Raw genomic sequence first — 27,180 nt, 5'->3', positions numbered from 1 at the left:
CATTTTGCTGATGTTTTTATCCCTTTATATATTGTATGGCTTAGAAAAATAGGCGGAAAGGAGGTGGTTAACATGTGTGCCTGTGTTTTTTTTTACAAAAAGCTTCAGGAGTCACTTGATAGGAATCAGAAGCTGTGATGTGGATCATTTAAATTTACACCTCTGTGTTAGTGCCCTGACACAGAATTAACGCTTTGTGCTGTCAAATGAGACATTTCCTGCAGGCAGAGGGGCAGCGAGTAATGTTGCTCCCCGTAATGAGCTGATGCCTCAGCAGCTGTTGAAACCACTGACGTCTATCAGCAATAATGCTTTCAGACGGCCAGAACAGCCAGACCCCTCATCCCTGCCATAATCCCATTCACGTACACGAGGGAGTAAAATGATATTCACTCTTTATGCTTTCAAATATAGATTGTGTCCTGAAGCTTGTTTCCGTATTGTGTCTGTATTCAAAGTATCCCCCAAATGGCATGTGGGAAGCATGTGGAGCATGCTGGACAGTTGGCCTATAGTATATAAAGGGAAGGGCACTCCACTTATTGCTTCTTAAGAGCTCATCGGATCTGCAATAAAGATCCACACAATGGTAAGAGGCTGTGCAGGATATCTAGTATGTTTATTGTGCTCATCATGTATTTATAGCCATTTTAATGCAGTTGTAGTTTCACAGAATAATGCACACTGAATATTTTCTGATTAGGAATGATATCTTCAAGAGGAAAAGGTTAAATACAACAGAAATATAATTAGCTACAGGACTGTAAATTAAAAAAGGCAGCCATCCCCTACTTCTTGATGCTAAGAAGGCACATTTTTTGGTGTTTCTGCTGACTGAAGCTGGTTCTCACCTCAGTTGGTTTGACTCAAGGGAACCACCATGGACCTCCTCTCTTATCCAGCGTGTCTGTTCTGTTACAGGCGCCCACAAAAGACGAGAAGAAGGAGAGAGAGTAGGCTCCAACATCGTTGCTATGTTTGAGCAAAACCAGATCCAGGAGTTCAAAGAGGTTAGAGGACAGATGCTGTGTGTGCAGTACATGTAGGACTCAATCTCTAAGCTCTGTCCCTCCTGCTATGTGGAGCTGCACTGCCTCCTCTGGTAACCTGTGTAACTGTCCTCTGCTGGCAGAGATGGTATCATTGATAAGAGCGACATAAGGGACACCTTTGCTGCTCTGGGTAAGTATTTATTAGCTGTTGTTGGGCACATATTTGTCAGTTGTATGTTTCTTTATCTCACATTTACTTGTTATCTATTTATATTATCATTGTCATCCTATAAATACTATAATTTCACTGATGCAATTTTCCTGTATTGATCACAGACGTTAAGAAGTTTGATGGGTTTGATGGCAGGTCGTCTTAATGATCTCGACGAGATGACGAAGGAGTGTTCAGGATCCCTCAACTTCACTTTATTCCTAAATATGTTTGGAGAAAAACTCAAAGGTCAGTCACCAAGGTCGTAACAAGTTGTGCAGTTCTTAGTCTTTCTTTCCTAATTTGGAGTTTCAGTGTTAAGTTTTTCTTTTACTTCACAGAATTTGATTTCAGTTTTTTAGAAAAACAAGGTAAAATGTACACTAAAATAGATAATATAATCAAAGTGTCTAATGATGGCTTTTACTACTTATTTTCTCCCATACTACACTTGGCTCTGACTGGGATCCCTAATGTAAAATTAATATTTAAATATTACTTTTTAGTTCGATTCGTGTTGTTGGTTTAAGTGAAGTTCATCATTTATTCATGCTTAGTTTCAGTCAAGGCTTTACGTTTTAAGTTGCTTTAATTGTCTCCTAAAGTAAAAACTTGTCTTTAATTGTAGGAGTTGCTGCATAAAAACAAACATGTCACAAAAGACATTTCAACAGCAGTCTTCACTTTCTGTTGTCCGCATCCAAATATTAAATTTGAGCCCCCACCCCCCCTAAAAAAACCCCAGTAAGGACAAATAAAGTATTATGTGAGGCTGAGTCAGTGTAGTGTTCATCGTGTCAACGCAGATGAGCAGTTGTTACTCGCAGCTTTACCTGTGTTTTGTCAGGAAACTGACCCAGAGGAGACGAGTCTCAACGCCTTTAAAGGTCTTTGACCCAGAAGGAACAGGAGTCCTCATGGAGGAGGACTGAGCGTGTGATTCTCTCCTCAGTTCTGCACAGACACGGCTGAAATGACTCTGTGGCTTGTGATGCCTCTCACAGGAATTCATCCCTCAGATAACTATGAATTAGCTTGTAGAGCACAAAAAAACGTGAATAATTAACAAAGTCCCAGCATGCAGATAATGCATATCTTGTTCGGTGAAATACAGATCACAGGTAATTCAAAGTCAAAGAGACAGTAATTCTTCTCTCTCATTCCTCTCCTGCAGGATAAAATATCAGCTCATGTCACAGGCTGACAAGTTTACAGAGGATGAGGTGAGTTGTTGCTTGGCAACAAGGTGAAATATTGGATGTATCAATATGAGATATGTGATTCGAAGGTACGGGCAGTGGCGATATCGCTGAACAAGTTGAAGGTGAGCGCTGATGAATACCCAGAATCTGAAGCAATTTAATTTGATTTAAACCCCTTAACTACCAGCTACAGCTTATTACAAAGATCCTTCTCAGCTCTCTTCCAGACCCCCTCTTCAGTAACAGTGCCATTCATAACCTACATGGCCCCTGGCTAGAGACACAGTAATCTCATTTGTACAGCAACAGATGTTTCTCTTAAAAACATCCGTTGACTGGGGAGTGAAAAGTCTGCCTCTCATTCTCTCAGGGGATCAAAGAGACCAGTCTAATCGCTATGAAATCTGTCACATTTGCACTGGTTTGAGGAGACATATTGACTTACAGTAGGCTTACAATGTTGTGAAACGTAAACGCTCTACTTCTCCGTCCCCTCTCGCTCAGCCTACACATGTTTTATGAGGAAGCTTTCATGTTCTTTACATCAAAAGGCCGCGCAGAGGGGAGGGGAGAAGAGAGGGGGGAAAATGCATATGAAACAACAAAACCCCTTGACAAATAAACAGCACAGTGTTCCCATGGCAGCGCGGTGCAGTAATCTGACGGCTGGTTTCCCATGGCTGTGTCTCACTGCCCCATAGACCTCCACTCTGTCTCACTGATGGCTCCTGTGATTGCAATCATCCATCTTACTGTCAAAGGAGAAAAAAAAAGGGCAAGAAAGGGGAAATCACACACACCATCTCTCTCTCGCTCCCTTGTGTCCAGCAAACAAGCCACCCCACTGTGAGCAGAGCCAACACATGGACCACAGGCCCTCTGCATTGTGTTTATGTGTATGAGTGTGTGTGTGTGTACCCATGCTTATATGATCTACAGAGAGAACACGTGTGGGTGTGCATCTTTGGTTGTCTGTGCCTACCCATTATACTGCATGATCAGTCACTGGAGTGTACACGGGGGAGCTGTGGACATGTCTGATCTTGCAGCTGATCAAAAGCACCAGAGACTTGTTCCCTTGTGGCCGATGCAAGCGGGCCTCATATCAACATGTCTCTGTTCAGTAGACAGGAAAAACAAGAGGAGAGAAACAGGCAGCGGAGGAGGAGGAGGAGGAGGAGGAGGAGGAGGAGGGGGGTGGGTGGTTACATCAGGAGGAAACAGGCAGGCAAAGCATAGATGAAAGAGTGCACAAAGAGGCCAGAGTGGAATATATGACAATGATACATAACTGCACTTATCTCCCCGTTCTGATGAGCTAATTGAATGGCAAAAGCCAGCTCTGTGTCTGTCTGTAGATGTAATGTGTGATCCAGCTCTGCAAACCTGACAGCTCTCCTCGTAAGTAAAGAAAAGTGCAATAAACCCTTCACCTATTTGCTTACAGGTAAACCAGATGTTTACAAACTTCCCTCTTGATGTCACTGGTAACCTTGACTACAAGAACTTGTGTTGTGTGATCACCCACGGAGAGGACAAAGAGCAGGCGTAAAAAGGAGGAGAAGAAACAGATGGATGAAAAGAAGAGATATAAGGAGGAGCAGCAGCGGCGAAGCTACTGCCTGTAAATAGTCTCGCCACGCTGTGAATTTGTGTACAGCGTGTGTAAATGCAATTATGTGCAATAAAGTGGTGACTCCATGAAATGAATCCCTTTGTTGTTGTGACTTTAATCTCACTTCAATAAAGGAACACAGGTGAGCATAATGTCTTGCAAATTAAACAACAAAGCACACCTGGACATTGTGTAGTATAAAAGATAATGAAACATGCACAAGACACAACAAAACAGCTGTATTTAAAAGATAGGCCTGCCTGGGAAGATGTAACCTTCTGTAACATAAGATAAGTGATCAGAGGCTGAACACCAGATACCGGCAGGTTCATCTCTCTTCTGCTGCTAATGATTAAAGGAATAGTTTGACATTTTGGGAAACACGCTTATTTGGTTTTTCTTTCTGAGAGTTAGGTGAGAAGAAGGATGCCGCTCGAATGGTAAAAAAAAGTAAAGCTAGTTAGCTTAGCTTAGCACAAACACTGGAAACAGGCAGAAACAGCTAGCATGGCGCTGTCTGAAGCTAACGATGCTCCCTTGTTAAACCAGATAACTATTTTAAATTAGGTTATTTTCCAAATACACACTGACAGTGAAGTTCTCCTTTTAAAACCTGCATGTTGTGTTTCTGTTACCTTAGAATGAGTCGTTTTTATCTACAGATGTCACAGGTCCACCATGTTGAACAGCCATGTTTCTACAGTAGCCCTGAAAGGACAAACCAAACACTGGCTCTAGATAGGTCTGTTTTTTGTGTGTTTTGTGGCCACTGTGGTTTCTCCTTCACGCTTGGAAGCCAGGATGAATCGACAGAATTACAATCCACAACTACACTGCTAGATGCCACTAAATCCGACACACTGGACCTTTAAATGACACGGTGTAATGGTGTACTGGTTTACTAGGATTGGATTTTATTCAGATGTAACTGTCAGCATTGGTGATTTTCCAAAGGTTTGACATTTCTGTAGTTTTTTTCAACAGGTGGGAAAAGTTGCTGTCAGAAATTCCCCAAAATCAGAGGCTATATGACATATTTTTTTCTACTTCACTGCTCATAATGTCAGTCTGAACACTATAACATAAGCTCAGCATTGTTGTCACCATGAGGTTGCAAGTGCTGGTAATAGGATTTTTGTTTGAGCAAGGCCAGCTGTTTCCACTTGTTTTCAGTCTTTACATAAAAGCGCTATCAATATTCTCATCTACCTCGGCAAAAGAGCGATAATAAGAGCGATCATTTTGAGATAAGCTTATATTCCACAATGCTAAACTACTCCTTTTACATATGAATCTACCAGACATGGTCAAAGCTTTATTCAGAGACCAGCAGGCTTGATCTCTCAGAGACTCATTAGGCCTAAACAATAATGATATCAGTTTGGAAACAAATCTCAGAGGCAGTTTGTGAAGAAGTCAACGTAGTCCGGTCCCATTTAGTGCTCCATCAGACAGTCGCGTGAAGGTGCACTGGAGCCGAGCAGGGTGCAGGGTCTCCTGGCCAAAACTAAACTGTTTCAGTATCTCTTCCGTTTGCTTTCCAGATGTGCACTCTCCAGATGCTATTCATTTCACCTAACTTTATTTTAAGCAGATTTTCTTGGCAGCCTGTCATGTCTTACCTCAGTTTTAACAACACTGAGCAACCAGAGAAAGACAGAAAGAAGAGAAAGGATATATGTTTGACAGGCTAACACGAGATGAACCTCGAGGTCGTTCCAAAAATGTGTTTGACACTAAATAGTATATTTTGGGTGCAGCTCTCGGGAACTCACATTGCAGCCTGCGGAGCTTTGCAACATCAGCCAAGGAGACTGATGTGTTTACTAGGCAGTCTTTTATCTGAGGAAAGAAAGATGCCAAAACCTTCATAACACTTTATGAGATTATATTTCATTGTACAACACTGTACAAGTGCTGCTGCAGGTTATGTAGGATTGTACAGCAACAGGGTCAAAAAGGCTAAAAAAAAAGCCTTTCATGTGGACGAAATGCTCAACATTTCATGTCTGCAAAGAGCTTGGTTTTTACAGCTGCACTCATTTGTGACAAAAAAGTGACAATAATAGGTGACAATAATTGTAATAATAAAAGGTACGAGAAACATGATTTACATCATCAAATCTGCCACATCCATCAAAATTATACACATACATACAAATTTAGACTATACTCTTAAAGGGGAGCTCGTCTGTGTCTCTCCTCCAGCACCGGAGGGCTTTGAACAGGCTGAAGGCGCTTGATCTTTATGGCAGGGAAAGTCAGGGGGTCCGAAATGCTGCCAAATCCAGATCCTTCAGAGTTGTCTGCGTAAAGACATGAAAGACAGAAAAACAATCATCCGAATGAACTACTGTTCTTCAAATACTGCTTTAAAAGAATTGTTTGACATTTTGGAAAAATATGCTCACTCTCTGGAGCAGAGTTAGAGGAGAAGATGGATACCACTCTCACGCCATTAAATATGAAGTTGGAGCCAGCAGACTGGAAACAGCTCACCTGGCTCGAAGGTAACAAAATCCTCCTACCAGCACAACTAGAGCTCACTAATTAACACATTAACGCATGTACAATCTGTATAAACACAGAAGAGTAAAAACAACATTTATGTGCCGGAATATTTATTGGCAGGGAGCAGTAAGCTCCTGGTTGCCTGGTAACTGCTCAGAGCCAAGAAACAGTCCAGCACAAAAAAACCCATAAAATGCCAAATGTGTTTGTACATTTTTTTTTTTTTTTACAGATTAAAGAAATGAGATATAGCATGTAGAGCGCTGACGGATGGATTCTGTTACCTTTTACCTATTTTAAAAAAATCTATTTTAGCTGTTTCCCCCGGTTCCAGTGCTAAGCTAAGCTAACTGTTGCTATATATAACAGACAAACTTGAGAGTGGTGTCAATCTTCCCATCTAATGCTCTGCCAGAGAGCAATTAAGCACATTTCCCCAAAATGTCAAACTTTTTCTTTTAACATAATGATTCTGAGGCATGGAATTTTTTTTTTCCCACACCACTGTTCTTGTTTTTCTCCTCACCGTGAACGCCAATCATGTGCTCCAGGATCAGGACCCTCTCTGCCAGGATCTTCAGGGCCTCCCTGAGCTGCTGCACAGCCTCGCCCTGAATAACACCATCATGTTCCTTTAAGACAATTTTTCAAATGAGCTCAGAAGGAATAGATATTAACGTCTTACCTCATTCAAGCCTTCTCCTGGCTCTCCTTTTGGCCCTGGTGCTCCCTGTCAAAACACAGTAAAATAATCTTGTAATCTGTGTTGTGTGTGTGTGTTTTATGCAGCACCATAACCTCATACTTACGGGTAGGCCCTGCTCGCCTGTTATACCTGGAAACCCCTGGTAGAGACAGAACAGAGAGGAATAATTTAGGACTCCTGCTCACACAAACGTTTCTCCGGCTTGCATTCTTTATCCTCCGTGCTAATCTGCCTCTTCACCAGATCTCCAATCTTAAATCATGCTAGTAGAGGAAGGGGATCAGGTTTAAAGACAGAGGCCCACTAGAGAGCCGGATAAAAGAGGGGACCCGACAGTGCTGCCCTGATTAGTGAGATCTGGCCTTGGACGAAGGAGAGAGAGAGAGAGAGAGAGAAAGAGAGAGAGAGAGAAGAGGATTAGTCATGGCCTGGAGTGTGTCTTTGAAGAAAAGCTTGTTCACCTTTAATGTGTTTAAGATTGCATGACAGCTAGGACCATTTACAAACTGTAGAACAAAAAGCATTTTGATAGTTCATCACATTCAAATACGTTCAGCCAGCTTGTTAATCCAATAATGAGGATGGTTTTTAAAGCAGCCTCACCCTCTCCCCTGGATCTCCTTTAGGCCCAGGATCCCCAGGCTTGCCTTGGAGGCCTTCCTTGCCCTTAAGTCAGCAAAACAGAAGGGCACGCATTAATGACACTAGTCATTAATTCATATTTTTATTGATCGACCGATACAGATACTCACATCTTGTCCCGGCAGGCCTGGTATTCCTGCAGATCCTCTCAGTCCTGGAGGGCCTGTAGTGTCATTCATAAAAAATACAAAAATCGCTCATAAGAGGAATGGATGTCATAGTGTTTAAGTGTGGATTTGACTATTGTGCAATGTCAAAATTAAATTCAGTCAATTTAACACAGTTTGATTTAATTCAGATATTACATTGTCCGGTGAGAGAGATTTGTCAGGGTTTGCAAAATAAACACGATTAACCAGTTGAACATCTGTGTTTTCAATGTTTTGCTTAAAATTTCCCTTAAATTTGTGTTTTATTGAATAAGGCTCATATAGTAAAATGTTCAAATTCAAAACATCACTTCTTTGTTGCTACACAATTACATCAAACAGCTAATATTCATACCTGAGGGGCCGATGGGACCAGTTGGACCAGTTGGACCAGGAGGCCCGATTACAATCTGAGGAGCTGGGAGAGCTTCACGGACCGGGGTCTCCTCTGGGAAAAATAAAGACAGAAGTTTCAATGGACAGTTTAGTTTAACCTTTGCATAAAAGATAATCGAGACTTTAATGAATTAAAAAGAGGTACCCAAAATACTTTCACTAAAGTCTTTTAACTTTTCTTTGGGAGTCAACAGGCACAAACATTAAATTATATTCTATTTCCTGGTGTAAATGACTTACAATTAAACTAGATTTTTATTCATGCATTCATTGACCATCACTGTTCACAGTAACTGAAGTGACTATTGTTACCGAAGCTCAAACAGTGAATATTTGTGCTCTGCTCTGTGCTCTCCAACAAATGTTGGAGAAAGTTTTATTTAGAAGTTCTTTACAAAATAAACATCCCAAAAGAAAAAATTTCAGTTTACAAAATGTTAATGGTGTATATTTGTCTTTCTTTTGGCACTGCTGAAACAAGCAAAAACAATTCTCTGATAAACTCCCCTCCGTCTCACACATACACCAATGCATGAACTGCTCTAAATACAGACTTAAAAGCACCAACAAGAAGAAAAAGGACACAGTAGGACTTGATAGCTCAGGTCACACTCAAAAGGTGGCCACGGATGCATGTGACCATGTAGTGTAGTGTGAAAGCACCCATTCAAGTCTTGCACAGAGCTCCTAAACCTATAAGAAATTGCTATATGTGGTCACTCATGATTCATTTGAAAAACCTGAATCTGAAGACACTACAACTGCCTATGCTGCAGTTACAGACGTCTGTTTGGATTAACAATATACGGTTCAAAAAGCTGTTTGCTGTATCCATCCAAATGCCTTTGTCAGTGGTGTAGTGCGGGGTATACACAGAGTAAACCTACTTCTAAATCCCCTCTGATGCACATCATTCAGAAGTGTTCAGCACGACATAGTAAGACATAAGAAATCTTCTGCTCTTCGGTGGCTAATATTAATTTCATAATGGTGGTTACTCCCTGAAGTCAAGCCGCAGAAGTTAAGGGACAACGTGCAGATACTACTGGCCCATTTTTGGGTGAACTAAATATGAAAAAGTAGTCTTACATGTCACTTTTTATAACACAGGACATCCCTTGCTCCCATATCCCTTGCTGGATGGGCCTCTTAAAAACAAGGTCATAAATTAAGAGTATACCCTCTTCTTCATGCACCTCTACACCACTAACCTATGTATACCATTGTGGTTTCAAACAGTGTAAACCTCAGGGGTTAGGATCCCTTTTTCAACCTGACAGACGAGTTAAGACATCAAGGGTCAGCAGTCAGGCTACAGAGTTTCATCAGCAGTCAACAGTAGGATTAAGTCCAGTGTGATCGACATGAACAGCTGGTCGATCTAAAAGAGGTCCCATTTAATGGAGCAGTAAATGCTTGCACATGATCTCTCTTCGTAGAAAACATTCAGGAGGTGGAAGTGGTGCCTTGTTCTCAGCGTGTAGCTTATTTCATAGTATGCTTGTAAGTATAAATTTTGTTTGCAACCACACTTCCACTTCCTCTGCACTTTAACATATGCTCAGAATCAGTCTTCCCCCGTGTTGGGACAACGCTGTTACATTATGGCTACAGTCCACAGAAAGGGTCTAGAAGGAGCAGATTTCCCTCTGGAACTAATTTTCTAATGTTACAGTCTCCTCGAGCCTGGCTGCCTCCCCAAGAAACTCCACATGAGTGGCAGACTATCTCCCTCCCTCGCTCACAGCTAGCCCAGATTTTGGCTCTGGGCCGTGGCCTGTTCCCCCAAACGCAGACTGTTGTGCTGACAGCTAACAAATTAGGCCTGATTTACAGCCAGTTGGCCCCCCTCAGCTTACATGGTCCCACAGACCCAAATCTACATAGTTCCAGACCCGCAGACACAGTCCCGGGCTCAGAAAGGCAGACGCAGCCAAAAGCCTAATCGGAGCCAGCAGTCCTCATGAGGTAATGATTATAGCATGGACTTCTAGTGCCTCCCTGTGGTGAAACATTGGTTTTAAATGTGAGAGATCCGACTTTTGCACAGGGGCCTTTTCATCTATCTTGTGTTTTTTTTTCAAAAGATTTTAAAGTTTCAAACATCCAGCAAAACATAATTTCCATGTTTAACACGTTTAACACATTTGATGGCACAATCTTTGTGGGGAGAAGACAAAGAAATGAAGCTGCATAAAAATGGATAAGAAAGATAAAAATTGAGTCAGTCTTTTTAAAACCACCTGAGGTATTTTGGTGATTTATATGCGGGTGTTTGGCTCAATTGTTGGTGGTGGTGCTAAAAGAGGTTGCAGTAAACAGTGGCTCAGCAGCAGCAAAACACACGGAAACAATTAAACTAAATCTAAGCCAGCCCTTCGCTGCAAAGAAACAATACTCTCTCCACTACAAATGTAAATCCTCCACTAAAAGCTAAAGACACATATTTGCTCACTTAAACACTTGGTAACAGCTGCAGTCTCTGTGCTTCCACCTGTGCCCCCTTTGTAAACCATCTCCATACATAGAAATCTGTCCGGTGTTCATTTTCTGCCTGACAAAATGAAAAGGAACAACATGAGATATGAGAGTGCTTAAAACTGGTATGGCACATGACTCATTGTAGGATCAACTGTGAAAATAGACCTCTGGTTTTGGCATTAATTCAGACCATCCAAAAACTGAACGCTTGAATGGTTTTACAATTGTTCAACCGTGTGTGTGTGAGATCTGCTTCTATTAGGTTCTCATTTGAGGCCATCTGGGACAATTTAGGCCTAATAACTGAAAAAGAGTGAATTTTAAAAGGTGGAATCGTTCACTCACCTTGATTGTACACATGAAAAACGTCACCCCGCTCTCGGACAGGAGAGAAGCTCAGCCCTGGAGGACCTGGTGGACCAGGAAGGCCGGGGAGACCTGTTTCTCCTGGCAGACCTCTGTCCCCCTTTGGTCCTGAGCACAAAAATGAATCAGTCAGATTAAACAAGCATTCTGTCAATTTTGAGAGTTTTTTCCACTAATCCTCACAATTGTCCTCAAACCATCTTTAAATCACTGGAAAGGTCTTGTCATCATATTTTACCGACGGGTCCAAGCAGGCCTGCTCTTCCAGCCGGACCCGCAGGTCCAGCTGCTCCCGGAAGCCCTGGTGGTCCGATGGGTCCTGGAGGCCCTCTTCCTCCTGATACTTCGAAGAAAAAAAGAGATCAGTTTACTTGTCAAGAGGACCTGAGGACAGTTGTGTAATGTCCTCTACGGCTCTGGAGCTTCCAACAGTTGTCATCAGGGATATTTCAGCAGAGCGTACACTGTACGATTGCTGTGTAGTGTACAAGGGGGAGCGAGGGGGAGCGAGGGCGAGGGTCGTACGGAAGGAGTTGGAAACTTTTCTACAGCCGCATAGTCTATGCCCAGCTTTAGGCGTAACAAGACAAACCGGAGGTATGGCGTTTGAAAGAAGTGGATATTTGGAACAAAGGGACCACCCCAAACCTTTATAAAAGACACTATTGATTTGCATTATGGGAAATGTAGGATCCAGCGTTTTTGTAGCTTGTAGCTGCCTCTGTGGCTTCAATTTATACCTTTGTTTTGGTTGTTGTTTTAAATGTATCTCTCACAAGTCCCCCTACTTTATGGAAGTGCAATACTAAATGCCTAGAGTACCCCTTTAACCTCCCTGCTGCATTTCAGCGTCTCACCAAAATACTGAAGATGGTGAAATAAATAAGTGAAAAATCCACATAATTTCCAAACATCCAACAAACATGAGCAGCATAATCCAATAATCTATCATCCATCTAATCTGTGTTCTACCTGAAGCCAAATGGACAAACAGTGGGATTAAAAGTAGAATATTTGTTTTATAATGTTGTGTTAACCCTCTCTGGAACAAGCATGATGAGCCAAATAAAGCCAGTGAAGATGTAAATGTTGGACTTGGTTGTTTAATAAACGTTTTTCCAACAAACGACATTGGAGTTTTGACCTAAATAACATTGAACTATTCCTTTAATCATCTCTGATTGAAACTGTGCATTTAATTTAAATAGACATTAAGATATCATCAAAATGCTACGTGCATTTCAGAAATAATTTTTTCGTGTTGGCACCTGGTGGCAGGTATGACGGTGGGGCAATAGGAGTGGGTTGGGGTGCGTCCACCTCGTTGTCTGTTGAGCCCTCTGGTAAACTGCTGGCAGTTGGCAGGGATGATCGACCCTCTTCTAACAGCTTGATCTGGAACAAACGCAGTAGATTTCAGACAAATCTGCACTCTGGTAAAGTCATCTTGTACAAATGCTTACAAACTCATGCCTTCAAAACAAGACAGGCTAGTAAGGATGGATCAGAGGGATTGTCTTTACCTTTGATTCAATGGCATTTATTCTGCTGTTCATGTCAGTGAAACTGGTACAGTTCAAACACTCTGTAAGAAAGAAGAGACAGACAAGGATGAGTTTAGTTCCCACATTACAGCAGGCACACATGCTGCTTCTCCTCCATCTGTCTTTTCCTTTCTCTCAGTCTCTGCCTCGTCTCTTTCATCCGTGTTTCTTTTTTCATCCTGGCACCATCAGTAGTAACCTCCTATCTCACGCTGAGCAGGTCAATCCAAAATACACAAGAACAATGTCCATCAAACCAGACCGAAGAATTTATTAGGAATTCCTCCTTAAATCATGTCACTCACTCACAGAATAAATATTATTAGACCTCTCATAAAATGCTCTCTCTTGCTGACACGCTCTGTCTCTCTGTCTTACACACACACACACACACACACACACACACACACACACACACACACACACACACACACACACACACACACACACACACAAGCCTGGCGCACACCTGCTTGTCTACTGGCTCTGCATGTTTTCTGTCTGTCTGCCCACTCACAGGGATGGCCTGTATGCCCGCACTCACATCCTCCTCCAGATACCAAAACCATTAACTGTGTGTATCACATGGTAACGCAAACAAACACACATTTACACACACACACACACACACACACACACACACACACACACACACACACACAACACACACACACACACACACACACACACACACACACACACACACACACACACACACACACACACACTTTCACTGCCATTTCCAAATGAAAAATGTGACTTCACAATAGACACAATATATTCCGTTTAATTTACCCAACGAAAGATGTAACAAAAACAAATAATTGATACAACTAAACAGTTGTGTAGCCAAAGCTTAATATATCAAATTCCTCTGTGCCACATTGTTTTAAAAGTACAAAAACACGGTCAATGAGCGAACATGGTGGAGCCAGACCGTTTTAATAGGGGCGGCCAGGATGAGGCCAGTACTAATGCATTGTTGGTTTTGGTCTTTTTATAGCATTTGTTTACAATAACCAAAATACTGAATAATGCCAGACTTATCCTTTAACAAACAGTGTTAACACTTGGGCGGAAAAGGGCATATTTTGCTTATTTCTTTCTGGTTTCTTGTATTCATTTTTGATTTTACAGCAAAATATTTATGTTCATGTGCCTTATTGAAATTCTTGTTTGCCAGTTATGTTATCTTCAGTCTGTTTTGAACACTCGCCATCTCTGGCACAAATTATACCATTCTAGCTACCACTAAACCGCAAATACCTATACATTCCCTGCTGTGCTGCAATTTTGGATGCTTTACAGGCGCTGTAATCCAAAATCCAGAACACAGCATAGCACAGTTTCATAGAAAACCCCAGTATTTGTTCTAAATCTGAGCCGTCCTCTGGTCTACGGCTCATAAGAAGTCTGGAATGTCAGCTGTCAGTCCCACAGACGGGACCCACCCACATTGTGGTCATAGCAGGGATATGTAGAACGAGGAACAACTGGAGCTCATAAATAACGCGACAACAAAAATGACCCAAACGGCTCTGGTTTGCCTAAATCATCGTCTCTGACCACAGCACACAGGGCACTGATGGCAGCAGCTGAGGTTTTTGCTTCACTGAAATAGGACAGGGTGAATGTCTGTACCATGTCTGTGTGTCTGAGTCTACAGCCGTGTACATCCAGTCCAGTGGTGTATCGGACTGCGTGGGTGTGGTTTCTCAATGCCTCATTTCAACATCTCCAATCTGGCTCTGGAGCGCAGCCACAAACGGAAACAACAATCAACAGCTCAACCCAAAACACATTCCTCAGAATTCATCAACCCAAATACTGAGAGCTGTTCAACCGCGAGGCCAATATGACCCCACATGAGCAGACTGTTTTGACTGACTGCACTGAGGTTCCTCAGTGACTACACCAAGGACATCAAAGCCACACGCAGCACAACAGCAAGACTGTGGGCAATCATGGGCTCCACAATGTGAGAGGGCCGATGAGATACGCCTTTATCTCCTCCACAGTTATTCATCACCAGCCCAGAGGAAGTCTCCATCCTCTGAGACTCTTTCTTATATACAGTACATCAATCTGTGATGCATTCCAAGAGTTATTTTATGATGATGTTGTGACATTTAGTTTTTAGCTACGCTCGCGGTGTGGCTTTGGGAATTGCAACGTTGGTCAGAAGATCCACCACTTTGGTCCAGACTGAAATATCTCAACAACTATTCAAATAATTGTCATGCAATGTTGTACAGACATTCATCGTTCCCAGAAGAGGAATCCTAATGTTGATCTTCTGTCATATTCGTAGGTTTGAGTCAAACGTCTCGATAAATGTTGGATGGATTGTTGTAAATTGTGGTACTTTGTTACGAATAAACTCTGGTGATCCCTTAACTTTCGTCCAGCACCATCATCAGGTCAAAATGTCACTTGGTGTATTTATAGGCTACGGTGGTTTATGACAAAATACTTGCAAAACTTGCAGACATTATCATCAGTCTCAATACTAGCTCTTCCAGATTATGTTCCAGAATTAACAAAACCTCTGAAAATCACACTGACATTTATAAAGATGCAAATAACAATGAATAGATAAGGATGGTATTTTTAAAAGAAAATTATCTAATATCGTTATTGACTCAATATTTCTGTTTTTAGCAGCCTTTAAGGAGCGCCATCTCCCATGAGACCTAGACCATCGCGTCACAGCTCACCAACAGACCATGGGTGAGTCAGGGAGCCACGCTAGTTCAGACATGTCTGTAGTAACAGCGGGACAACTGTGTAGACGTTTTAGACAGCAGAGATTACGGCTAAAAAGTTGAGGAAATGACTTTAGAAGAGATATTATATTTGGACAAAACCAAGTGATAATGGCGTAAGTCCCTGCTCTGCTTCACAGGTACATTTTCATGGGAGTTCTAGTTTTTCTAGGTTTACAAAGTACAACTTTTGCAAGGGTTCAAAGGTTTAAATCTCTGATAGCCAAGTGCTGAAATTAATGCCAATTTGTCTTAGATATGGGAACAGGCTTATTTTGTTAGGAACGACCCACTGAAAGAAATACTCTCATCAACTCTCTACGTGCTAAACAACAGCATGTTCGCATTTGGCTCAAAGTGCCATTGCTGTGCATAATGTCAGCCTCACAGAGTGGCTACAACTCAGTCTTTTAACAAGGTTCAGAGAACTCAGTGGAGAGTTTAATGGTGACAGCGTGGTACTTTCACTCAAAATGCATCATGTCTAGTAGCTGCTTTGCCGTATGATAAACTGAAAACGAAACGAAGCGTCCATGATGGTTTTCTGCTCCTCAGACACTAAAATAAGGCTAGTCCAGGTACACTCTTCACCGCTAATGAGTGAACTTGTTCAATCTTCATCTGTTGTCCAACGAGAGCCAGAAATAAACCAGCCATATCTTATTATGTCATAAACACACACCACAGGACAACACCACCACTGAGTCAATCAACCATAAATGTGAACCAGAGCAAAACAACTGGGTTTTTTTTAATTTCTAAAGGTGGAGGGCGGGATTTCCTTCCTGCCATTGGAATTTAATTATGTTGTGTTAGAAAACCAAACTTCCGCTGTGCTCGAGCTGATGTTTAGAACAGGACCGCAGCTACAGAGCCTGTTTGGATCCATAATTACACCATGGCAACATAAGATGGGGTTATTTTTCTTGGATTGTACTCAGCTCATGGGAAAGATTCAGAATTGTGTTGTTTTTAGTGGTAAGCCAAATAAACAGAGAAAATTGGGAACTTTTTCTCCTCCAACGAGAAGAGGAGGGAGGATTTTTATGGGGTTTTTTTAACACTCAGATGATACATCTTGTCAGATATTACTGGAGATTAACTAAAAATTAGGCCAAGATTAGCATTTTGTCAATTAAAGGAGCCTTTTAAAAATTGTGTGTTGTGTTATAGGAAAGACATAGCAAATGCAATATTACAAAAACAAGTGAAAAAGATTTCAAATGACCACAGACACAGATAACTTTAATCACATAAAATGCAATTAATAAAAATATCTGATTGCTGGGTAATGCAGCATGCAAATGGATTACATGTCCACAAATAACATGATACGGAAGCAAAGCTGACGTGATAAGCTCAATTGTTAAGTCTGGCGATGAGAGACTAGAGCAGACTGGCTGCTTGGATCAAACTCCCTCCAGGCAAAGCACAGAGAGTAAATAAGATTAGGAACTCTTGGAAGATAAATCTTCATTTAAACATCCGAGGAACCAAAACAAAGAGCATATTTCATCTCAGCAAACTACAAAAACACTGAACAGTTTAGTGAATCATCCCTTCCATTATTGTACTGATCTACAGCACAAGACAGCAAAGGATACTCTGGCAAGAGTGTAAGTCAGACTGTGGGCATCGTTTGTTGAGACAGCTACATTTCCTACATTAGACTTGGATATAGATCAAACAAATCCCTCCGTTCCTTGCGGTTTTTTTTGCACACAAACACAGAAAAAACCTAAACCACAAAACAAACCATGACGCACACAGCTGGGGACTGTCATTTTCATTGCCACTAAATACTTGTGCTGTCTGTTTGTGTGAGCAGGACAGAAGGATGATGTATTGAAACATCTTCTTGGACCATCTTAAGAGTCGCTGTCACATCCCCAAGATACACAGACAAGTAAGTGTGTGCCCAGTCTGTACGCTGTGTGTGTGTGTGTGTGTGTGTGTGTGTGTGTGTGTGTGTGTGTGTGTGTGTGTGTGCAGACCACAGTCGGCCTCCAAGAGCTGGCTGCGCCCCAGGAGCCTGTTGTGTGTCGGCCCCGGCCAGCAAGTGGTCAGCTATTGCTGGCATGGAGAACAGCTGGCACAGAACACACAACCACACACACACACACACACAACCACACACACACACACACACACACACAACCACACACACAACCCACACACACACACACACACACCACACACACACACACCACACACACACACACACACACACACACACACACACACACACACACACACACACACACACACACACACACACACACACCTACTGTCACAAACTCTCTCACTCACTAAATCACACACCCACTTTGACTGCGGTGGCTGGTGGAGGACCTGAACGGAGCGTTTTTTGCAAACCAAGATGTCTAGTAGTCCACAGTGGGACCATTTAGCGTTTTTCACCATGATGCCAGCTGACAGGCCACACACCATTTCTTAAAACAGAAGCTTCGCAACATTTTGCGAGAAATACTTGGCAAATATAGGAATTTACCATTAAATCCGTGCCATTATTTTATGCAAAATAAGATGCTGTAAATGTCTAAATAATGGGCTTCAAAACCACAGTGAGGCACTACTACTAATCTGACAGTCCTCCTCATAAAATGCTGCTACTGCACAGGCGTAATCATGAAACAATGACAAACTGAATCTCTTCCAACCTGACAGTACTACACCTAATATCTCTGTCATTCGCTCATGCTACCAGAATGCATCCACTCATCCCATCCTGCTGCACCATCCGGCCAACACAGCACACACTACTCTGGTGCTGAAAAATAAGCAAAGCACCGGTCACAGTTCAAGATGGATAGCCCTGCTGGTGCACAGACATACAGTCATCGTCATGCTATGAGATGATGTTTATTGCGACTTTGGTGAAGAGAGATGATCGCGCAGTAATCGGCTGAAATAAGGGCAACATTTTTGAGGTTTTTGCGGTGGTGTCTGATGAAATGGAGAAAATGAAAATGGTGGAGTCATATCGGAAATATTGCAAGTATGTAAAGTTGGAACTACCTGTGAGAAATACAGAATATACAGAGAGTTTTAGAGGCAGATAGAGTAGAGACTGTGGAAGTAGTGAAGACAGTGGAGATCAGAAAGATTCACTTTTGGTTATATACAATGTTATGTAAGTTCGTAGTGTATTTGTGTTTTTAGCCTCAGGTGTGGAAATCCATTCTATCTGTTCAGTCGGTTGATGGATTCAGAGAAAAATATTATCAGATGCATTGAAATAAAATTTGGTATAAACATTCATGGTCCACAGAGGATGAATCCCACTGACTTTGGTGATTCTTTCCTTCTAGCGCCACCAGCAGGAGTCTGGACTAAAATACATCAACAACTATTGGAGGGATTGCCATGAAATTTGATAATGTGTATTAATTTAGCCCTCAGGGTGAATCAGGTGATCCTCTAGCGCCACCATCAGGTCAAAATGTGTCTAATACTTTTATTTGTTTTATCTGCAAATACCTGAAAAGCTATTGACATTCCAGCGGCCTCAGCTGCACTTGTGTAAGTTGTAAATGTTAACATGCCCGACATACCTGCATGTTAACACTGTCATCGAGAGCCTGTTAGCATGCTGATGTTAGCATTCATATAAAAGCCCTGCTGTCCAGAAGTATAGAGCCTAGCATGGCTGTAATCTTGTTTGTATTTTATGTCTAACACTAGTGTTGATATGAGAAGCCACCAAAAACAATAGTGGTTTGTTTCTTAGCAAACAAAACAAAACAAAACACAAAAACATGTCATACGACATCCAACATTTTCCTCTGGGGCTTGAAGGCAGCAGACAGATAGTCATACACACCCTTACAGACGAAGCTCCTGGCAACAAAAACCTACTGATTACACCCACTGTCATGGACACATGTGGCTGTTATCGACCCCAGAAACCTTTCCAGAAACCTTTTTAGGAACTCCCAAACTTTACCTGCCTAATGCAGCATAAACAGATGCACTGACAGAAAGACAGAGGGAGAAATGCAGGCAGGGAAACCAAATGATAAGCTGATTAAAGAAATGAAAAACCACGGCAGGAGCATGAACAGATAGATCATCGTCCAACAGGCAGATCAGACCTGGACCAGGAACAGCTGAGCTTTTCCTTAGCTCCCAGCAGGTCAAAGGGCACTGTCTGACCTATATTTGAGCACAGCCAGGGATGTAACAGAGACATCAGTCATATACACACTGTGGAGATTGCGGCCTGGAAGTGCACATGTGGGATATGGTTCTGTTTTATCACTTTACTCCAAGGAAAGGAGAGCGGCAGATCTAAAGGACATAGGAAGTTAGATAAGTGGAGAGCAGCAAGGAATAAAGAAGATAAAGAGCGCGGCAGTGGCAAGAAAATGCAAGGGCAAGGCAAGGGCAAAACAGCAAAGGTCTGCAAGGGGATGAGAGCGGATGATAAAATGGAAAAATGGAGGAAAGGTATTTTTGAAAGATATAATATAGCTGGTGAGATAATCCTTCCAACAATGGGTTTTAACACACTTCCCTCACTTCCTCCTCATCCAGCTGCAGAGGGGAAACAGTGACTTTAGCAGCTTCATAGCTGTGGCATTAACAAATTAGCACACTTGACACCCAAAGCTCTCAGCCACATTTTCACTTCTTTAATTAAATTCCATGTTAACTTCACAAAATAAAATCCTGCGGGCACACCCACCATTAAACCTTATTAGACTTCTTTTCCTGAGCTTTCGGATGAGATCAAAGGTTACCTCTCTCATCAGGGGAGGTCCTTGCTTTCTTTTCCTTTTAGATGAGGCTCCCTCATACACAGACGTTACCCACAATCCCTACTGTTAATATGATCATGTGTGCAGATAGGTGCTGGGGTGCTGCTGTGATGGAGTGGGGAGGAGAGAGTGGGGCGGCAGGGGCCGACAGCGGGGAAATTACGAACACATTTCTCCCAAATGTGTTCCATGCCGTCATGTGTTAGCACAACTCTGCTGAAAGCAAAATGTAAATCTTGAGATGCACTGTACACAGCCAGCACAAACCAGACTGTCAAAAATATTGACGGGTCAGGGTGTCAACGAAATGTATTCAGAAAAACGCCCACTTTCCATTAGCAAACACAGAAAAATTGAGGCTTTGCGACCAGCTCTGCTGCAGGGCTCGGCAACAAGCTTCATGATGCTGTATTACACAGGACAAAACAAAAAGCAGGGAACACACTGGAGGACTTGTAATACCCCCAAACTGTAAGAATAATCCATATTTAATGACTGATGCATTAACCTGCTCAAACTACAGCATCACTTTTTTTTATTTCTGCATATTCAAGTGTTAAATGTCAAACATTTTTAGGGCTTTGATTAATGATTATTTTCATTGTTTGCTGGTTTTGGTGTCAAAAAATAGTGATAGATGTCTACTGCAATTTCCTAAAGCCCAAGATGATCTATTCTAATTGCTTGTTTTGTCTCAGTCCAAAATGCAAAGATATTCAGTTTAGTATCACACCAGACAAAGAAAAACATAAAATCCTCCCAGTTTAGGAGCTGGAAGATGGCAGTGTTTAGTATTTCTTGGACGGAAAATCACTTGAATGATTAAAGTTCCCCCTCCGCTCAAAAATCTGTTTCTCCTCTTGTTCCTACAGTGTGATGTTTGAATGATGTATGTGCAGAGTTTGACACTAGAAGGATGTTTTTACATTCATGCTGCTGAGAATGAAAGTTTCTCTGAGCTCATTAAAAAGCAGATTTTTTAAGGAGCGGAGCCTACGAGCATGATTTGTCACATACATACAAGTTTGATGTAGAAACTTGAAGCCATCCACGCACATACAACGAGAATGGACTTTACAGTGAAGTAGGAGACATTTTTTAAGGATTTTTATGTGGGAATATGCAGAAAAAACATCAGACATTATTGTTCCAACCAGATGTCTGGAGGAGAATTTGTGGAAATAGCAGGCTGATTATTTTTCTGTTGACCAACTGATTAATTACTCGACTTACAACTTCAGCCCTAAACATTTCGGTGGACCTGTGAAGCATCCACTTGGTCTAATTTTCAGGGAAAGGAAGGAAACTTGAATCCTAAACCCTACATGATAATGGGTGCATTGACACCAGGGGCAGATGTAGACTTCATATAGTGTAGTGTGTTCAACACAGAGACTATAACCATTCATTTTGCACTCATGTTCATGAATGGCTATTTTCTGAGGGTTCACATTCATGTAAGAAAATGATTCAGGGTTCAAAAGATGGAATCAAGAGTGTGTGCAGAGGTGAGAGGAACAAGCCTCTCCTAAGCTTACAAAGACTTAACTTCAACTCTATAGCCTTCTTTATGTATCAGTATCTACATATCTGAGGGCCTCAAGGGCCTCTGAAGTGGAGCCAGAACCCCATCAAACTAAAACCAGAGGTGATGTCATCTTCATTGGTTGAGGCTGTCTCTCGCGCTGATAAAACAGCTGGCTCAAAGCCTCCATTGCTGCAGTTTGCTGCTCCACAGGGCTGTATGTACAGTGTTGGCTGAGTGACACAAAGACACAAGGATTCTTTTGCCAACTAAAATTATCCTCACTTAAAGAGCAACTAAACAGAAAACCACCTTTTTAAACAGAAAACGTATGTATAGTATGAGTATCTAGAAGTATTGTTGATTGATTAGGGTCCCAACCTGAACCTTTTAGCGCTAAGTATTTAAATTCTACATATTGAGTTATAAATACGCATAACGACCGCCCACTACTGGTTGGACTATTGCATTTGAATTTTGCTTGTTTACATCTGGAGGCAGGTAATGTATGTGAAGTACAGTGCTTTCTTACCGAGTGTTAGATGAGAAGATTGATACCACGCTCATGTCTGTACAGGAAATATGAAGCTACTGCCAATGGCCAATTAGCTTAGCTTAGCACAAAGAGGGGAAATGGGAAAACAGCCAGCTGGGCCCCTTCAAAAAGTAACAAAGTCTGCATAACAGCACCTCAAGCTCACTAATTAACATGTAATATCTCATTTGTTTAATCTCAAACAAAAACTAAAGTATCAATTTGCTAAATTGTAGTTTTTATGTGGTGAGATCTAAGCTAAACTAACCAGCTGCTGAATGTAGCTTCATATTTACCAGGCAGACTAACTCTTGACAAGAAAATAAAATTTCCAATTTCTTTAAACGTGACAAAAGTGAAATCTTCATGATGATGCCATAGGCAAACCTTTCTCAGTTCTGTAGTACAGTGCTGATAAACCCTTGTAAAATGCTTAAAAGGCACTTGGAAGTTCTTAAATATGATGCATGACTTGTTTTTACAACTGTCACACCCTCACTTTCAACAAGACTAAAGACAAGTGAAATCAAACAGAAACATGTCAAATGTCCTCCTCTATTAGTTTCACTTGTATGTATATGTGTGGCTGATTGTTTCATTACATGACAGGTTTGTAACACTGAGCGTCTTGCGTTCTTAAAACAATAAAACATGTCTCCATTCGATATGTAACAACTCCAAAAAGTTTTCAGCGCAAAATATACTGAAAATAACTAAACTATAAGTTCTTTAAACCATTTAACACAAAACTTTCTTTGACGAACCAATGAAAAAGTTTACGGTATAACTTTAAAGTGTTCTCCTGTGGTATTACTCTGAAGAAAAAACATTATTTCCAAAGTATTCCTAATATACATTTATACTTCACAGACTTTGTTTTACAGACCTTAATCTACACGAGAAGAACAAGTCTTTTGTTTCAGAGCTGTAGCCTGATCTTAGCACGGTCACGTCTGTTACAAAGACCTGGTGGAAGAGTGTCATGCTCATTAATCTCAGTGGGGCCACTTTCCCACAGAACCGACTCTCTGCTCCGCTGCCGTCTGGGCAGCTTGTAGCAGCTGGATCCCTGTGGGACAGAAACCCTCCTCATTACACTTCACTTTTCTCTTCTCTTCTCTTTTCTTGCTGCACAGCTGTTTCTGTGCTGCCAATTCTAACACCTTGTTGTTTCTTGCACACTCATCCTAACTTTCTCTCCTCTGTGTCCTCTCTTTCTCTAACTCCGACTCACCCCTTGCCAGCTCTCCCTCCACTCCTCAGTGTGAAGCAGACTGTCCAGTGACATCAGCCTCTGTCTTTAAGGTCTCCTCACTCCAGTCCAACCTGGCCTTCTGTCTCCCCATATGGAGGCAATTTTCCTCCTACTCTATAGCCATTAGAAATTGCAAATACATTTCAGCAAACGTTAAATAAATTGCCAGATTACTTCTTCACACTCCTGCAACCACTTTGGTCTCAAGTGAACCATAATCTCAGGCATTACAGACTCAGCGGATATGGGTACGTGTTAATCTTTGTGTGGAATAATATCCATGGCAGAGCAAATAATGGTTTCCAAAGGCTTTCTAATAATGTCTGTGTTTATTCCATTAGTATTAATGTATGTTTTTTTAACTCGTGGCAAATGTTGCCCATCCAAGTGCAACAATGTATAATTTTGCAAAATGGAACAAGGTGCAGTAATTATGACCAATAAGCAAAACTTGCTCATTGAGGTAACTGTTAATCTTGGACAAATGCAGACTGACGATGCCAGCGTTTTTCAATTACACACGATTTACTGTTACCAGCTCAAAAAAATATCTACCAAGTTGCTGAATGTACTGAATAATTTTAATAGAAAGCTGTTAAAATAACTCTGCATTTCAAATAACTGCAGCCTCAAGCATCCTTTTACAGGCATCCACAATGTTTAAAATACAATATGTGAAAACATGTTTGTCACTGTGGTTGTGAGCAGTGGACATATGTATATATATATATATATATGTATGTATATATATAAATATATATGATCAGAGTTAAAGCAGCCTGGCATTAGACCTCCATCCACCCTCTTTCTCTGTTTCTTCAGGCTGGCTGTGGTGGCTCGCCCCTGGGTGAAAAATGTTGGTCTCTACTGGGCTCAGAGTCTGCGGTCTGTGGTGTCCAGGAGCAGCGCTGCCCATCACCGAGACCTAGACTACCTCACACTTTACAAGCTGCTCCGTTGGACGTTCCTCTGAGCTTTTTTCATTCATTCTTCTGACTGTAATAGCCATAATGATATTCAGAGAGACAGGCAAAACTGCCTGTGTGTTGTCTATGGTTAACAGAGTATGTGTGTGAGGGAAGTGCACACAGTCACACACATACCAAGAAACAAGAGATACAGCGGGAGATGGTTAGTGAATCTAATCCTTCTTCCAGGCACAGAAGCGCTTTTAATGCATGGCTGTAAAAGAAAAAGGTACAAAACCACAGAGCTGAGGATCCCTTTCAACTGTTGTTTTACTGCTGTCTGTGTTCCCGAAAGTAATCCAAAACAGGCTTTAAATCTTAATTTAAAACAACTTTACAATCATATCAAAAGGCCAACTCCGACACAGAAGCACGATTAGCAAGCTGCCCAACTACACACCACCAAACTAAATTAAAGGCACTGATGTGGGTAAAGCTGCTAAAAAGACACAGATGGGGGCAAAAGATACGCTTTAGTTCAGTCCTTGAATGAATTATCCTCCGACCACATTCTCCCCTGCTGTGTCTGAGAAAGTGCATCATGTAAAAGAAGCACAGAAGCTCACCATTACGACACTCTTCTCCCACAAACCCCGGACAGCATCTCCACTCCAGCGCAGTGACCTGCTTGTAGGTAACCTTGAAGGACGGCCTGATCACGGTTCTGTAGCTGGAGAAAATGGTACAAATGACAGAGACATGAACAAACTGCCAAAAAATTTTATTTGTGGTGTCTTTTTTGGGTTGAGGGAGAGACGGGGGAATGGGACAAGCACAGCACCGTTTTAATTCTAATCCACTTATACTAGAAAGGATTCAGCCAGGTCTGTTTCAGAGGGAAACTATTAAAAGACTTTAAAATAATTTAATGTTCATTGTGTTGATAATGGTGATGGCAGGACTTTTTTCCTTTTGTAAAAGATCGTCTTTACCAACATTTTAAATTAGAGGAAGGGTGAAAATAAAGCAAGACAGAAGCCCAGTGGCTGTCACTAATCACTAATCCACCCTTGGTCCCATATTCATGACTTGTTCTGAACAACAAAAACTGTATCAGCATCACTGACAACTGAGAGAGCCGAAGGGAGATGAGGACTTGGCTGAAGGGGGGCAGTCGTGAGGGTTACCTGATGACTTTGGAGCAGGGTCCGGGCCATCGGCAGCCCTGAAGAACTCTCTGCACTGAGGTTTCTGTCCCATTGTGCACCTGACAGGACACTGTTCTGGAAACCGTATACTGACACCAGTTCCTGAAATAACAAACGAAGTACAGATTTCACACTCACCATAAATACTAAGTGAGAGAAATCATACACAATCAGTAATGGTATGGAAGAGATTACACACTCAGGCTTAAGATAACTGACCTACTAATGTGATAATTTAATAGAGCTGCAGCCAATTTGTTTCTGCTCAAGAACACAGAATCAGCACTACATTTTTTTTTAGAGCCTGCAGTGAAAAGGCGCCATCTCAAGTATGTCCATGTGCTCACCTGAGCTGGGTATGGGGTCCGGTACCTGGCGGTCCAGTGCTGCCGCTCTGTTCTGATTTGATGCGCTGCCGTTGCACAGTGATGGCTGGAAAGCGATAAACAAACCCTGTTCCCAGCGAAGGACAGACTACACTTATCCACATGCACAGCGCGTAGAGGAACGATAAAGCCATCGTCTCCCTGTGATTTATCCCTGACAGATCCGCAGATACCGACGATTTTCAAGTAAATCCTGAAGTTATAAATCCCTGTTAGACAGATCTAGAGTATCTGAACTGGAACGGGGAGAGAAAGACTAAGCAAACCCCACTGAAACCATTCATGAGTTGGTCATTTCGTCTTCCCGAGGAGAAACAAACTGCCCCCTCAACAGCCCAAAATGAATGACACACAGCCTCTTCCTATAGAATAATGCGGTTTTCTGACGTTTGACATCGTGCCGAGGACTGAGGAGTCAAATATCCAGTGTGCGTAAAAAAGCGCGCCTTGTGTGAGGGCTGGAGACGGAGTGCGTAAAAGCGCATCTGGTCCCGATCGAAAAACCACGACTGTTCAGTTTTCAAATAGGTCCAATGATGTGAATGTGATCCACAGTTACTGAACTCTATCGCAGTGTCTTTTGTCTCATTGTCTCTGTTCTCCAAACTGATGGAGACTTACTGTAAGTCAGTGAGTAACACAGGCAGATATGAGCGATGGTATTAAGACCTTACAATAATCACTTATTGTCACACTTTGTCATATAGGTTATATTTTACCCTTTTCGAGACTAACATCTGGGACTCTTTTGCCAACTGGCTTACAATAAAAATTGTTTTATAGTAGCAGCACATTTAATGCTTTTAAGGAAACGGAGACTAGGGGGGTTTCTTCTTCTATCCAAACATATATATATATTTATAGTCTATAAACCTTTTGATGCACCGAACAGATAAAGCAGCCAGAAAAACGTTTAGCGACCAATGTCTGAAAAGTTTCTTGCAATTAACTTAATAAAAGTAAAAAAAAAAAATACCAGTGGTAAGTCAAATGATCTTAATT

General features: G+C 41.7%; 1 protein-coding gene and 1 long non-coding RNA gene across 4 annotated transcripts; one reads left to right on the top strand and one right to left on the bottom strand.

Moving 5' to 3' along the window:
* The first annotated feature begins 613 nt into the window (after window positions 1-613).
* Window positions 614-4,115, top strand: LOC127362884 (uncharacterized). Of its 2 annotated transcripts, none has more exons than XR_007884600.1 (4): window positions 614-1,182; window positions 1,329-1,452; window positions 2,378-2,426; window positions 3,853-4,115. It is a non-coding gene; the product is annotated as an uncharacterized LOC127362884 (long non-coding RNA). The 2 variants fall into 2 exon arrangements; XR_007884599.1 differs by having other exon boundaries at window positions 2,051-2,426.
* Window positions 4,116-26,740, bottom strand: LOC127362876 (collagen alpha-1(XXVI) chain). 2 transcript variants are annotated; one of them, XM_051399129.1, is made up of 14 exons: window positions 26,140-26,740; window positions 25,772-25,894; window positions 25,211-25,314; window positions 12,795-12,856; window positions 12,540-12,666; window positions 11,510-11,608; window positions 11,251-11,379; window positions 8,384-8,476; window positions 7,990-8,042; window positions 7,841-7,903; window positions 7,341-7,376; window positions 7,217-7,261; window positions 7,058-7,142; window positions 4,116-6,326 (listed from the first exon to the last, which is right to left on the bottom strand). In XM_051399129.1, exons 1-14 carry the CDS (start codon window positions 26,310-26,312, stop codon window positions 6,196-6,198), a joined length of 1,323 nt encoding a protein of 440 aa, XP_051255089.1. In that variant the 5' UTR covers window positions 26,313-26,740; the 3' UTR covers window positions 4,116-6,195. The 2 variants fall into 2 exon arrangements, with proteins under 2 accessions (XP_051255089.1, XP_051255088.1); XM_051399128.1 differs by having other exon boundaries at window positions 11,510-11,614; window positions 26,140-26,738.
* Between the last annotated feature and the right edge of the window lie 440 nt (window positions 26,741-27,180).

The sequence above is a fragment of the Dicentrarchus labrax genome, unplaced genomic scaffold (assembly GCF_905237075.1).
Source record: "Dicentrarchus labrax unplaced genomic scaffold, dlabrax2021, whole genome shotgun sequence".
Classification (NCBI taxonomy): Eukaryota; Metazoa; Chordata; class Actinopteri; family Moronidae; genus Dicentrarchus; species Dicentrarchus labrax.
Note: the sequence above shows the minus strand (reverse complement) of the source record. Positions and strands in the feature narration are given on the sequence as shown.

Excerpts from the sequence above, each read along its gene's own strand:
- LOC127362876 (XM_051399128.1), bottom strand. The coding sequence starts at position 26,312 with ATGGCTTTATCGTTCCTCTACGCGCTGTGCATGTGGATAAGTGTAGTC. Across the intron at positions 25,895-26,139 it reads GGACCCCATACCCAGCTCAG|GAACTGGTGTCAGTATACGG; the intron begins GTGAGCACATGG and ends TTGTTATTTCAG. Across the intron at positions 25,315-25,771 it reads CCCTGCTCCAAAGTCATCAG|CTACAGAACCGTGATCAGGC; the intron begins GTAACCCTCACG and ends CATTTTCTCCAG.